This window comes from Mastigoproctus giganteus, chromosome 3, assembly GCF_048544385.1.
Source record: "Mastigoproctus giganteus isolate SK-2022 chromosome 3, ASM4854438v1, whole genome shotgun sequence".
Taxonomy (NCBI): domain Eukaryota; kingdom Metazoa; phylum Arthropoda; class Arachnida; order Uropygi; family Thelyphonidae; genus Mastigoproctus; species Mastigoproctus giganteus.
In genome coordinates, this window is record NC_143577.1 from 204,122,162 (window position 1) to 204,136,283 (window position 14,122).

General features: G+C 34.3%; 1 protein-coding gene across 2 annotated transcripts in view; it reads left to right on the forward strand.

Annotated features, from left to right (window-relative positions):
- LOC150088616 (uncharacterized) overlaps positions 1–14,122 on the forward strand; it is a 345,392-nt gene that overhangs the window by 163,566 nt on the left and 167,704 nt on the right. For both annotated transcript variants that reach the window (XM_090369593.1, XM_090369592.1), the window contains exons 8-9: positions 2,399–2,537; positions 7,939–8,026. In XM_090369593.1, coding sequence (XP_090225719.1) covers positions 2,399–2,537; positions 7,939–8,026 — 227 coding nt within the window. The remainder of the gene's footprint in view (positions 1–2,398; positions 2,538–7,938; positions 8,027–14,122) is intronic.

Consider the following 14,122-nt stretch of genomic DNA (forward strand, 5'->3'; position numbering starts at 1 on the left):
TATTTTGGCAGTATTACTTTAAAAAAAAAAAAAAAAGCAAAGCCTTGTCACAACCCCCATCAAAAAACGCCATGGTTTTTTTGATATGGCCATATTAAAAAATTTTTTACATGAAATCTTTACATTGCTTTATATGAGGGCTGTTCAATAAAGAATGATCATAATTTTTTTTTCACAACATACGTTTATTAATCATTCGTATTTTGATGGTCCTTTTCAAAGTAGCTCCCATTTGATGAAATGTATTTACTCCAATGTTTCTGCCATTCTTCAAAAACATAGAGGAAGCAATTTTTTGACATGCATTTGAGAATTGCCTCTTATGTCTTTACAATTTCTTCTGACAACTGGAAATGTTTTCCTCACAGCTCCTTCTTTAACTCTGGAAATAAAAAAAATCACAGGGTGCAAGGTCAGGGCTGTAGGGTGGATGATGAACACATTTGACATCAGTGCTGGCTAAGCACTTGATGATAGTATGAACAGTGTGAGTTCTCGCATTGTCTTGATGCAGCATCCACCCACCTATGTGCAGTTGTGGTTGTTTGCAGTGAATGTGATCCTGCAACTTGTGCAGTATATCCATATGATGTGGCACAACATTTTAGTAAACCGTTCCTTGAAAGTCAAAAAAAGAGATGACCATAACCTTTCCTTCAGAAACCACAACTTTTGCTTTTTTCAGTGTTGGCAGTGATGTAAACTTCCAAACAGAGCTTTGTTGCTTACTCTGGGTTGAAATGGTGAAGCCATATCATATCTGCCATTATCATTATCACCTTGTGCAGAACCTCACCATCTTCAGTAACCATCCATGCAAAGTTGCTGTTTCTGAGGTGTGAGTAATTTTGAAACCCTGCATGCACAAACATGTGTCATATGCAAGTGGTGTCATGGAGAATACTGTGCATGCTTCCTATTGATATTCTCAACATCGCTGCGAGTTGCCTTACTGTTACATGGCAATCTTCTCTCATGATTACAGAAGCAGTGTTTGTAGTTTCTGTGGTGACAGAAGTGGTTAGAGCTCCTTTTGCAATCTTTATATGATTTATAGGCGCCTCCGTAGCCAGGTGGGAAGGAGCAGCAGTGTGTAGCACACGCTTCTTGATTAGACCGGGGTTCGAGCCCATCACCACCAAATATGGAGGATGCAGAAAGGTCAGGGAATGGCCACTGCATATTCCTGGAGCAATATGGTCTTAGTTGCTAATGCTCCTAAAAACCAAATAACAAACAAACAAACAATATGATTTATTCAGAGATTCTTGAAGGTCTTTCAAGTTACTATGTAACACATTATCAGCATAAAATAATGAACCAATATTTGTCTCCCATGCTAAACTTTGTTATTATTATATTATATTATTGCTAATCTTATTTAATTTTCATAATAATAATTTTATTTTTCTTAGACCATTTAACAATATTAGTTTATTAAATGGTCTATGAAATTAATAAAAAGAAGTGGCATTAAGATGCAACCCCATCCCACCTTACTTGAAGTTTAAAATTTTATCATCCCTGTTGGTGTGCCTATGCTGTATACAATATTTCAACAATGATTACAACACTAATCTTAAAGGAGAATAAAATTTTGAGTTTGCTAACTGATATTGCTGAATAGTGCTAAGTTCATCTTTCATGCTAGCTGTCGGCGCCTCCGTAGCCAGGTGGGCAGGAGCAGCAGTGCGTAGCACACGCTTCTTGGTTAGACCGGGGTTCGAGCCTGTGACCATCAAATACGGAGGATGTGGAAAAGGTCAGGGAATGACCACCACATATTCTCGGAGCAATATGGCCTTAGTTGCTAATGCTCCTAAAAACCAAACAACAAAACAACATGCTAGCTGTCAGTGATTGTTATAGCCTAAGTTGCTGATGCACCAACAAATTTAACAACAACAGCTGTCAGTGATTCACATTTGGATAATTGGTGGTCAACACTATGTAGCATTGATAGCCTATTTAACTGTAGGTTATCGAAGTTTTAATTACACTTATTGTATTATTTATTATATTTCCATACATATTAATGTATGGAAATATAATAAATATTTCCATACATTAATTGATATTGTATTTGCTAAGTAAGAGACTGTTTTTCTTGCATCGGCTTAGATCGGCTTATGTACAATAGAATTATTTCTTGTATACTGTTTATTATAAGTATAAATTTATCAGTATATAAAGCTTCTGATTTCATGTTTTTTTTTCCTTTTAATTTGCTGAAAACAACATGATGTTTGTATATTAAATTATTTATTTAATTTATGTGGTTCTGTGATTCTGTAAATGTTGAATTCAGATATACAGTTATGTTACATAGTTAAGATATTTTATTCTGATAATAAAGAAATTATTAAAAACATATTACATGTATTTTCCTTCCCTTTAGGCAAAGGGGCTCTCTTTGGGAACTTCTAACTGAAGCAACTCCAGAAAACTGGGATGAATTTAGTGAACTATTCTCTAGACAGATACGAGAAAAAAAGACAGCAGCCAAGGCAAAGAGCTCAAAAACAAAGGCCAAAGAGGTAAACGTAGCACGTTTCATCACATCTTGCTATCTTCAGTTGTGTTTCAACTTGTTTGTGGATTTTATTCAGCATCATATCAGTTCTTTGTTGCCAAATGCTATTTGATGAAAAGAATGAATAATGAAATATATTGTTTCCTTTTTGTTTTTATCCTGTAATATGTTTTTCTCTGACAAGTCTGATGCCATTGATGGTTGTAACAATCAATTGTCACATTTGGTCATTGGCATCAGTCTTGTAGAAGTTCAGACTTCTGGTAAATTTCAGAATTATGGTTTGTAACCATGTTAAATTCCTTCTGGCACTGCTTATATTTTCATTCCCCCTGAAATTTTTTGTGGGAACTTAGTAGTAGTAAAGTCAAAAGATTTGAGGAAGCCAGGCTCTTGCTGTATCAACCAAAAAAAAAACTGGTCTATACAACCTATATCCACTTTTATCATACTCTTCCCCAGAGGATACTGATCTTGTTGCCCCTTAAATATCACTAGACTGTCAGACTCATCAAGGGGAACACTTTAATCCATCAGTTAACAACATGGCAGCCAAACAAACTTTGTGAGGTCCAGTCTATCATTTTTCCCTATTTCCATATTTCAGCATGAAATTCCACCAGAATTCATTCCCTCCGTCCCCACCATTACCTTATAAATTATTTACTGAGAGAAATGTACTGTTTTCAATCCTGGTTCATTTTGCCTATTGCTGAGGTCATGATGTTATGCACAAATATTGTTCACTTAAATCTTCAAATAGGCCTCGGGTTGGGAATATTCATATTCATAATAACTGCACAAACCTACACCAACCATTATTAAAAATAAATAAATAGTGTTTTGTTATATTAAAATAATAATAATGTAAATAAATGAAATAAATAGAATGATATAATTACACCAGATAAAATTGATAAAAAGGCAACTGACTGTACGATAAAATATGAAATTTTAAACTGCAATGAATAAATTACATTAAAACAATGTAGATAAAACACAGGATAATAAAAGTGCTAAAACTCTGTAGCTTTCAGAGGCATCCCCCTCCTTTTTCAACAGTGAGGCTAATTGTATGGCATATCCTTAAATATCAGCAGGCTCACGGTTCTCAGCAAGTGTTTCTACAGGAGCATGGGCAGAATTCTCCCCATGTGCACTGGAACCGAAAATGGCTCGGGAGCGTGCCAGGCGGAACCGCTCATCCTGTCCAAGAACCACTGTATCGAAGAGGGGATGAATGTGGATCTCTTGTCTCTATTAATGGTATTGATCTAAGAGGAGCAAATCCGCAAGCTCTTGAGCCATTTGCGGTCCTGAAATCTATGTGCCGGTCGACAATAACAGCTTCATCTGGGGAGATTCGATGGTGCTTCTCCCAAAAATCAAATCTTCCCAGACGAAGCTGTTATCCTTGACCAGGCACATAGATTTTGGTACTGCAAATGGCTCAAGAGCTTGCGTATTTGCTCCTCTGAGAACAATACCATTAATAGAGACAAGGGAATCTGCATTCATCCCCTCTTTGAGGCAGTGGTTCTTAAACGGGATGAGCAGTTCCACCTGGCAAGCTCCCAAGCCATTTCCAGTTCCAGTGCACATGGGGAGAATTCTGCCCACGCTCCTGTAGAAACACATGCTGAGAACCGTGAGCCTGCTGATATTTAAGGATTGTGCTGTACGATAAACCTCACTGTTGAAAAAGGAGGCAGATGCCTCTGAAAGCTGCGGAGTTTTAGCACTTTTATTATCCTGTGTTTTATCTACATTGTTTTATTGTAATTTATTCATTGCAGTTTAAAATTTCATATTTTATTGTACAGTCAGTTACCTTTTTTTTTATCAGTTTTATCCGGTGAAATTATATCATTCTATTTATTTCATTTATTTACATTATTATTATTTTAATATAACAAAACACTATTTATTTATTTTTAATAATGGTTGGTGTAGGTTTGTGCAGTTATTATGAATTGTTCACTTAAAACCTATTTCATGCTCTTGAAAAAATTTAAAGTTCTTTTAGTATTTAGACATGCATCAAGTTGCTTTACTAATCTACACTAAAGGCTGCTTTATTAGATACACCTACTAATAGTGACTAGTTTTCCATTAGCCTTCAGAACAGCCTTGATTGATTGTGGCATGGACTCAAGGTGTCGAAAGCATGCCACAGAGATGCTGGTCTGTGTTGACTCAACTGCTTCCCACAGTTATTGCAAATTGAATGGCTGCAGATCTCTACTCTGAAGAGCTCATTCCAACTCATCCCACATATGCTCAGTTGGGTTAAGATTTCTGGTGACTGGGGAACCACCTCAGTAGACTGAATTCCCTCTCATGCTCCTTGAGCCAGTTCTGTACAATTCTTTCCTTACAACATGATGCATTATCCCATTTTAAGAACCTATTTACAAATGGGATTCTTCCAATGGGATAATGTGTGCCAGTTATGAAGGGATACACTTGATCAGAAACAGTTTCCAGGTAACCTCTGGCATCTAAATGGTGCTCCACTGGTATAAAGGATCCCAATGTGCACCATGAAAACACACTCCACACCATTACACTGCCATCACCAGCCCACATTGTTGACAGCTGACAGGATGGATCTATGAATTTATGCTGTTTTTGCTACATTCTTGTACTTCCATCAACATAAAACCAGCAAGAACCAGGGTTTATCAAACCAGGCAACATTTTTCCAATCCTGTCCTCCACTATTGAATGTTGGCATTCTTAATCCCAATCCCACTCTAACTATACCTTCTTGTTTTTTGCCAATATTAGTGGATACCTAGCTTGATTGTGAGTTGCAGTACTTCATCCATGACAAGGTAAAACAAGTGGCAGGTTCTCAAGTGTCTCTTTAGTTACCACTAAAGACTGTATATAGTTTTAACTAAAGTTGTCAATCAGATAACAATCCTGTTGTTATTGGTTTGTTATTTGAGTGAATAGCATTTCTGTTACCTTGTTAGCCTCTGGCTGGATGTTGCTGGTTACTAGACCAATCTTGATACACCAAGACATAATAGTATCTGAAAACTCCAGCAAGCTTAAAGTTTCTGAGATACTCATACCAGTGCACCTAGTGCTGACTATCATCCCATGTTCAAAATCACAGAGATCTTTCATTTTGTCTATTCTTGTACACATACATACAGCTTTCCTGTGTATCTGCACACCTGTTTTATGGTATGAAAACATGATATTGTTACCTAAAGAACACTCCCTTTCATGAAAAAGCAGGTATACCTAATAAAATGGCCACTCATTGTGTATATATATATATATATATATATATATATATATATATATATTACTTCAAAAATTCTTTTTTGGCCATTCAGGGCCTATTTTGACTTCAGCATCCAAATTGAAATAATGTTTGTTTTTTAAAGGACCAAAAACATGAATGTCACATTGTGGCAAATCTAGACTGGGCATAGAGTACTTATGTGCCTTCCAGTGCATCTTTTTGAAAAAAGGCTGAAATTGGGTTGCAACATCTGAGCATGCATTGTTATGAAGCAGGACAATTACTTCTGTCAGTTGACCTGGTCTTTTGCATCTGATGCTGAGGTGCAGTGGTTCAAATGTTTAGCATACTGTTACAATTTAACTTGAATACTAGGTTCTTCAAAATATAACAGCAAGAAACTGCGGTGGTCAAACTGCGGTTTTTTTTTTTGAGATGGAAGATGCTTTCAGTGTATTTGGAAAGCTTGGACACTTGTTCAAAATAGATTTCTTGTGGTTCTTGATTTTCTGCAGTTAAAAATTGAATTATTGCAACAGTTGCATTTTAGATGCACTTTCTTTGAAATATACAAAAAAATTACACACACACACACACCCCCCAATGTGCAAACAAAACCCAAAAATGTTTATTTTCAAACCAGAATGCTGACACATTTGTTTAAGCATATATATTTGTTTCCTCCCATTCTGTTGAGAACTGTGTAGATTGTGTTTTAAATGAATACTTATTTATGCAGTGTGAACATTACATTTTACTGACTTCTTCGTAAAAATACATAAATCTGAACCATAGGCTATATATTGTTTGTTTATAATTTTTTCTTTTTATTACAGTTGCAATTGATAACATTGAATAATTCCACTGTGTTAGAGGTCATAGTGAGAATTTGCAGATATGTCATCACATATCAACCAGAACAGTTCCCAATTACCCATTCCTGTGCTTGCTTGTTACTGACAAAATATGAAGAGTTGAGCTCAGTGTTTGATTAAAGAATGAAGCAGATCCTGATAGAGAGTTTGCTCTCCATTAAGATCTACTTCTTCATGCTTTATCAGAAATGATGAAGCAATAATGAAAGCACTGATTAGATGGTTTGCATTCAGCCTGAACAAATGTCTGTGAAACTGGGGTGTCAAAATTCACTATTCAGTGCATCTTGAAACAAAATCGGTGGCATCCTTACAAACTGAATATTCTTCAGGGACTGAGTGAGGTTGATCTCAATTGATGCCTTGAGTTCTGTAAATTGGTATTGTGCCTTGGAGCAAGAAAATCCTGGTTTCAGAAAAATCATGCTTTTTATCGATGAGGCTAATTTTCATGTTCAGCGTAGTTCATAAGCAAAACAAGCATTGTTAGTCCAAAAGTAATCCTAACTGGATTACAGGTCTCTTCCAAGTTGTTGCCGACTTCCAGGTAGGAAACTTGGAGGAAACCTGTTTCCTGCTCAACTTTGTCTTGATAACAGTTACCAAAACTAGATCCAAAATATAATTTGGATCCAGCAAAGACAAGAATGCAAAATTATATAGTGCTTTTGCTAGGAAATAGTTAAGTTTTTTTGTCTGATTTCTACTTCAGGACCTCTGTAAACTACTTAAATTTGCATAAATAACAAGGAGTCTGTAAACTACTTAAATTTGCATAAATAACAAGGAGTCAAGTATCTAATTTTTAATAAATTTTGAATGAAAATTAAAGCTTTATTTATTGTAACAGGATTTTGCTTTATTTTCATTTATTAGTCCGTGCAGGTAAACACATCTCCTAACTAACAGTATTTGTGAAGATTCATATAATTCCTGAATTTTATAGAAATTTTATGTACTTGTCTACAAATGGCTTAGTAGTCGTGGAAAAAAGTATAACTTAAGTAGCTGCATGGGTTTATGACATTCTGTGTATTGTATTCATAACTATAGCTTTTTTTTTTTTTTTTTTAATGAAATTTTAAAAACACAACTTTTAGGCTAAAATGTGTAATGTTTTTCATTCATTATTCAAAAAATGTACTGTCAGAATTGCAAATATAAAATTCCATGTTTATAACTTCAGTAGTTAATTTAAAAAAAATTGTGTACAGTATGCTTTGTACAATATGCAGTATACTTATTTTTTTGTGTTTGTCTATGTGCAGGTAGCTAAACTTCTAGACCAAAAGCGTTCTCAAAACATTGGAATTTTGATCTCAAGTTTAAGACTAGAAATAGCTGATGTGGAAAATGGTAAGTAAAAATCAAAGCTTCAGAAATTTTAATTAAATATATGATGAAAAAAATTTAAGTAAATTTACGTCAATAAATAGCAATATGCTTCTCCATTGGAGTAGTGCTTTTTATCTAGAATAGTGCAATAGTGAGGAAAGTTGGTACGAAGTGTCTCTGCATATGAGATTGTTAAATATATGATTAAAATCATAGTACTTAACTTTAATTATAGGAATAAGACATTTGCATTTACTGGCAAATGTCTTATTCCTATAATTAAAGTAAAGTTATAAAGGCAACCCCCCCCATATGACACAGTACTTCTACATCACTGTTTTGTTCTAATACGATAGATAAATTGTGGCAATCCTCGCACAACATGGTATATAACACGATTTCCCTCTAACATTGTTAGAGAATTACTGAAAACTTTGCATAACATGGTATTTTTGAGCTTTTGGGAAACCCTGCTATTATGTTGGATGTAATTTTTCAACATTTCCATTCTTTTTTGTGAATCCTTGCTGTTGACTCACTAGTCATTATGCAAAAAAAAAAAAAAAAAAAAAAAATACTGGGAAATCCCTGTATTTTGATGGGAAATCCTTGGTTTAGGTTTTGTGCTGTATTGAGCTAGTGCTTGTTTGAGACCAAAAAAAATTGTGACTTCGAAACATGCAGTTTGTGACTTTTTAAGGTTTTTGTAAGGTTATTTTGGTTTTTATTTGATAGTTTATAAATTTTTATTGGTGTATATATATATATATACTACAGATGAAAATTGTGTAGCTCCAAATTTTGCACCAAAAAGCATACAGGGAGGCATAAACTTAGTCAAGCAATTAGAATCTTATTTTTTGAATGCAGATCCTTTGACTGAAAGGAGCACAAAGTTCAAAAGGGAGCTTCAAAAATGCTGTTCCATATGATAAAATTACAAAGATCTATCAAGCAAAAGCAAACAAACCCAGATTTCTGATTTTTTAAAGAGAGCAGAGGATACACAAAATCTACATGATGCAGAAGAAAGTTCAGAAAGTGAAGATATTTTGAAACAGAGAAAACGTTCTTGTCTGATTGTGCTTAGCAGTGATGAACAGGAAAAAAATTAAATGAACATGCATTATATGATATACTGTATATGTATCACAGTTTGTTTAGTTATTACTATTTTTAATAAAAAATTAAGTTTCCAATGGTTATAAAAAAAAAAAAGGTGCATTTTTGTTAGCTTTTGGAACGTAATCTCCCTTTTTGTACTGGTTCTTAGTCTCTTATAACGTGGTTTTGCACTATATGAGATTTTATAGGAACCTAACTTTTATAGGAACCTTACCATGTTATACGAGGATTACCTGTATTGTATCATTGGAGCTTACCGCATATACCTGTTAGCTACTCTTTTTTAGTTAGAACAATTTTAAACTATTTCAGTTTATTTGTTTTACTGAATTTATGAGGATTACTTTTGCTTTTTTATTATTCTATGGATACTAGCAAATCTTCCATGTTCTGATGACATTTCTCCACCTGTTGTTAAGACATGTATTTGCAGGTAGTTGAAGCTGACAGTTTGAATAAATTCAAAGTCAACTGGAGGGGGAAGCGTATAATTTGCATTTTCTTATCTACTTTTTTTTTTTTTTTTTGCTAGTGCAGCAAAAGCCTGTAGCTTCCTTGCATTATATTGCAAATACTATTACTGTTACACAGTGCTTTTTTTGTAAAAAAAAAAACAGGTGCTGGTACTCATTCTTTGCTATCAGAAAAAATTGAAAATTAAAAGGATATGAAAAGTACCCTGAAATTTTTTTTTCTCCTGTTATTGTTACTTTAGTAGTAATATTTTCAGAATAAGAACAACAAATTAAGTGTATTAACACACAGTTTATTAAGCATAAATTTATTATTCAAGTATATAAAAAAAAATGTAAAATGTGAGTAAAATAAGTAAAAAATAATAACATAAGTAAAAAAATAAGTAAAAAATAAAGTTTTTGTAGAATATTCCAAATTTTTATTAAGTTCTCATCCAACACCCTATGCCAGGGCCATTTTTGATCTAATTAAGAGAGAGAGAGAGAGAGAGAGAGAGAGAGAGAGAGAGAGAATCCGAAGAGCCGCACCTCAGCTCAAGCTGGGGGGGAGAGTTTTTTTAAGAAATGGAATAGAGTAGGAAGGTGTTTATTAAAAAATATATATATTTTTTGAAATATTATTTATTAATACTGAAAAAAAAGTAACAAACATCCAATTAGGTACAAATTAATGTGACTTTTGCTGATGAACTTCTTAAGCAAGTGTCTTCCAACATCATGCAAGTATGTAATTAAACATGCTGAGCGTTAAACATGCTCGCATTGTTCAGATGACGGTTTCTTGATTTATTCTTAATATAGTTCATCTTCAAAAATATTTGCTTGCAGAAATACGTCGAACCAAAAATTGAGAGAAATCCAAACGCAAATATTTTCAAATTTATATATGGGTCCAGTAAGCTATCGATCGAACACAATTTGGTCTGCATCACGCATCGAACACAATTTGGTCTGCATTTTAAACTCATCTATTGCCGCCCATTTGTGTAGAATTGCATGGGCATCCTTTTGCCTCTCCAAACCCCCAATTTCAGTTTTAAGGCATTTTAGTCTTTCACTCCACATGTCCTTGATTTTTCAGTCCTCTAACTCCATTTCAAACTGTGCTTCATGTGAGCCGTAAAGTTAAAGAGCCGCAGTTACATGTTAAAAGAGCTGCATGCGGCTCGCTAACCGCAGGTTGCTGACCCCTGTCCTATGCCGACTTCTTTTCTTCCTCTTTGTGTGTCAGTTGCTGAATGACTTTTCCGAAGCAGCCATGAATCGACATATTTTGCTGGATTGAAGCGGGTCAGCAGCGGGCCTACAATTTTAAGAAACCGTAGTGAAGAAATTGTTTTTGTCATCAACGAAGCGCTGGTTGGGCTGGCAATCAGATTCATTTGTGAAAATCCTCGTCACATTCACTTGATGAAATTGGTATCGTACTCAGAGGGTTCATCAAATGCTTCAATTCTTCTGAAACCTTATCATTTGGGTATCCACGAATTGCCTCTCTTTCATTTAACTGTAACCCTCTCTTTCATTTAACTGTAACCTAATTGACAATTTTCTAACTTCACTTTCACCAAATGCCAACAATTCATGTTTAGAAGGTTTAATACCATCGCTGTCCTTGTTTTCCTTCTCTCCTCATCGGTGTTGTCACTAGTTCTTAAATTTGAATTTTTTCTTTTCTTTTTTTTGAAGCTGTCTAAAATGTCGGTGTCATTCGGATATTCAGGTACTATGACCATGTAAACAGAAATAGGGAAATTTTACAGAAAAATGTGGATAACGTACTTCCGCGAAACAACAGATGGTTATTTGTTGGAGTAAAAGAAAATCACTTTTCTAATTCTCGAACGGAGGGTCTACGGTTGATTCACAAAAAGGTGTCCAACCTACAGCCCGCAAGGAAGGTGAACTAAGACAGCATTTTAAATTTTGTTAATTATCAAAAAAATTTTCTCATTAAATGTAATGTTCAGTAAATGTAATTGTGTATTGTACTTAATAAAATTTTTGAATATTTCAATTTTACTTTTACATGCAACAAAATAGAGAAAATATAACACACTAAAGAAATCTAAGCGAATTTTTTTGAATATGGCCCCTGTATGGGAAAAGATTGGGCACCACTACAATAGAAGGTGAGCCAGAGCCAATTGGGAATACACCTTGATCTGTTCACTCTTGACTAATGCAACTCCTCCATATGTGGGACAGGTGGTCGGATAAGTTTTATCAAGTAACACTAAGTTGTAGAATGTGTTAGCTCTCTTAATTCGCGCAGCAGCACTAATTGCCTGAAGGCCAGAAATGCGAACAGTGCATACAGAGTTAATTCTCTCTTAATCCGTTCACTATATGAAAATTTTCTTCACTCAATGGAAACTATTTTAAATGTAACTTCCAAGGGGAATTCAAAATAATTCGCTATAAAAGGACTTTGTTAAACAGAGACCCGACTGAGTAATTTAGAATTATAAAAATGGTTAGACAGTTTTATGTAGAAAATATCTTAAAAATACACAGTAAAAAATGCAAATTTAGTTAAGTAATTTTAAGCTTATTTGAATAGTAGCTAAACGTGAAAAAAAATTATGGAATATTACAAATTTCGAAGTGCACTGCATCCAAATATCACATGTCACTGTTAATAAAGGTGCCGGTACGCTGTACTGTTGCGTACCATCCAAAAAAGCACTGCTGTTCCACTAGCCGGGTGGGCAAAGTGCCTACCTAGCAACCCAAAGGTTGCGGGTTTGATTCCCGCCTCGGGCTTGGATCAAAGTACTGCAAAAACCTTGGGAGGTGCATTATGGCCACAGAAGCCTATGCGCCAACTACCAAAAAAAAAAAAAAAAACCTGCTGTTCCATAGTTAATTGTTGCTTTATCACCTGTTTGAACTTTATTTTTCATTGGTGTTATGTACCAATGAACTTGGAAGCTGTTCACATCCATCCAATTCTTAAGAAGGGTGATACATCTCTGCCATTCAAATTATCTTCCATATTTCAAGATATACTGATGAATTCCATCAGTATCATTCCATAAGGGATGTCTTATGTCACTCATCTTTGGACAACTTCAAGAAAAAGTTTGGAGAATCTAAAGCTGATGCAATAGAGATTTCAAAGCCATTTGTACAGTTTGACTTAAGGGCCTTCTGAGTAAGCTTCTCTCTCTCTCTCTCTCTCTCTCTCTCTCTCTCTCTCTCTCTCTTATTGTGTATTGTATTCTGCTTTTTGCAATTGTTGAGCTAGTTTCTTTTCAATATCCACTCACTAAATGTGATAATAGAAGACTGTCTATCTTCCAACTTCTCAACTCTGAAGTACCTCAAGGTTCTGTTGTTTTGCATAGTTTTTAAAACTTCGGTTATCTTTCATTTGAAAGCCTGTTCATTGTTTTACTGATGATAATATGCAGTATTCCTCTTTACTGTTTGAAATTTGCTTTCATTGAACAACTATGACTACTTGATAATCCACAAGTTCTTAACTGCTGGCCTTGAATAATTTTCCAGTTGAGGTGAATTTTTTTTTAACTTCTCTTCTTTATAAAAACTAATCCTGATTTTTCCTCCCCCACCATCCCACAAAAATAATCTGCTTCTTTTACACGCTGCTTCAATTACACCATTTTGGATACATATTTCTTTACATATAGAGAAATGTGGAACACAACATATATGAAAATCAATCTTAACTTCTAACCAGTCTTGTAAAAAAAAAAAAAAAAAAAAAAAAAAAATTAGTATTAGCCATATACTGCAGGGAAGCCACAGGCTTTTGCTGCACCAGCCAAAAAAAATTAAAAATGAATAGTAATAAACAATAAAAACAGAAGAATAAAATAATAATAATAAATAAATCAAATAATAATATAAAGGAAAATATATAGTATCGGTGTAAATACACCATAGTTAACCCATAAACTTAAACTACATATGTAGCGTAGAAGGCATCGTTTTAATTGTATCTCATATTGTGGTTGCCTTCCAACTACAATATGAGATACAATTAAAACGATGCCTTCTACGCTACATATGTAGTTTAAGTTTATGGGTTAACTATGGTGTATTTACACCGATACTATATAGTTAATTATCAAAACCCATAAGGATTATGCCTTGTGCATTTTGTTTTAAAAATACAAAGGAAAATATATATAAAAAGTGGATAAGATAAGAAAACAGAAAATATTCTTTTTGCTTCCAGTATTGTTTAGGCCACTTTCTTCTGGGTAGTTGTTAACTCTGTATAAATCTCAACTCCATCATACAAAAAAAAAAATCTCTCTCTCTCTAAAACATGTGATATAACTTTCTTCCTTCTTATCTATTGTTTCTGCTTCTGTGCTCTAGAACATCTCTCCTTCATTCACATTTCTTTAAAATTACACTATATAAAATGAATTTGAGTGCAGAAGGCCCTATGAAAAATTGAACCTGTACCAGTTGGTACAGGTTCAACATTCAGAGCCTTGCACTGGTTCTGAATGTTGATCTCTATCTAGACTCCTAGTCT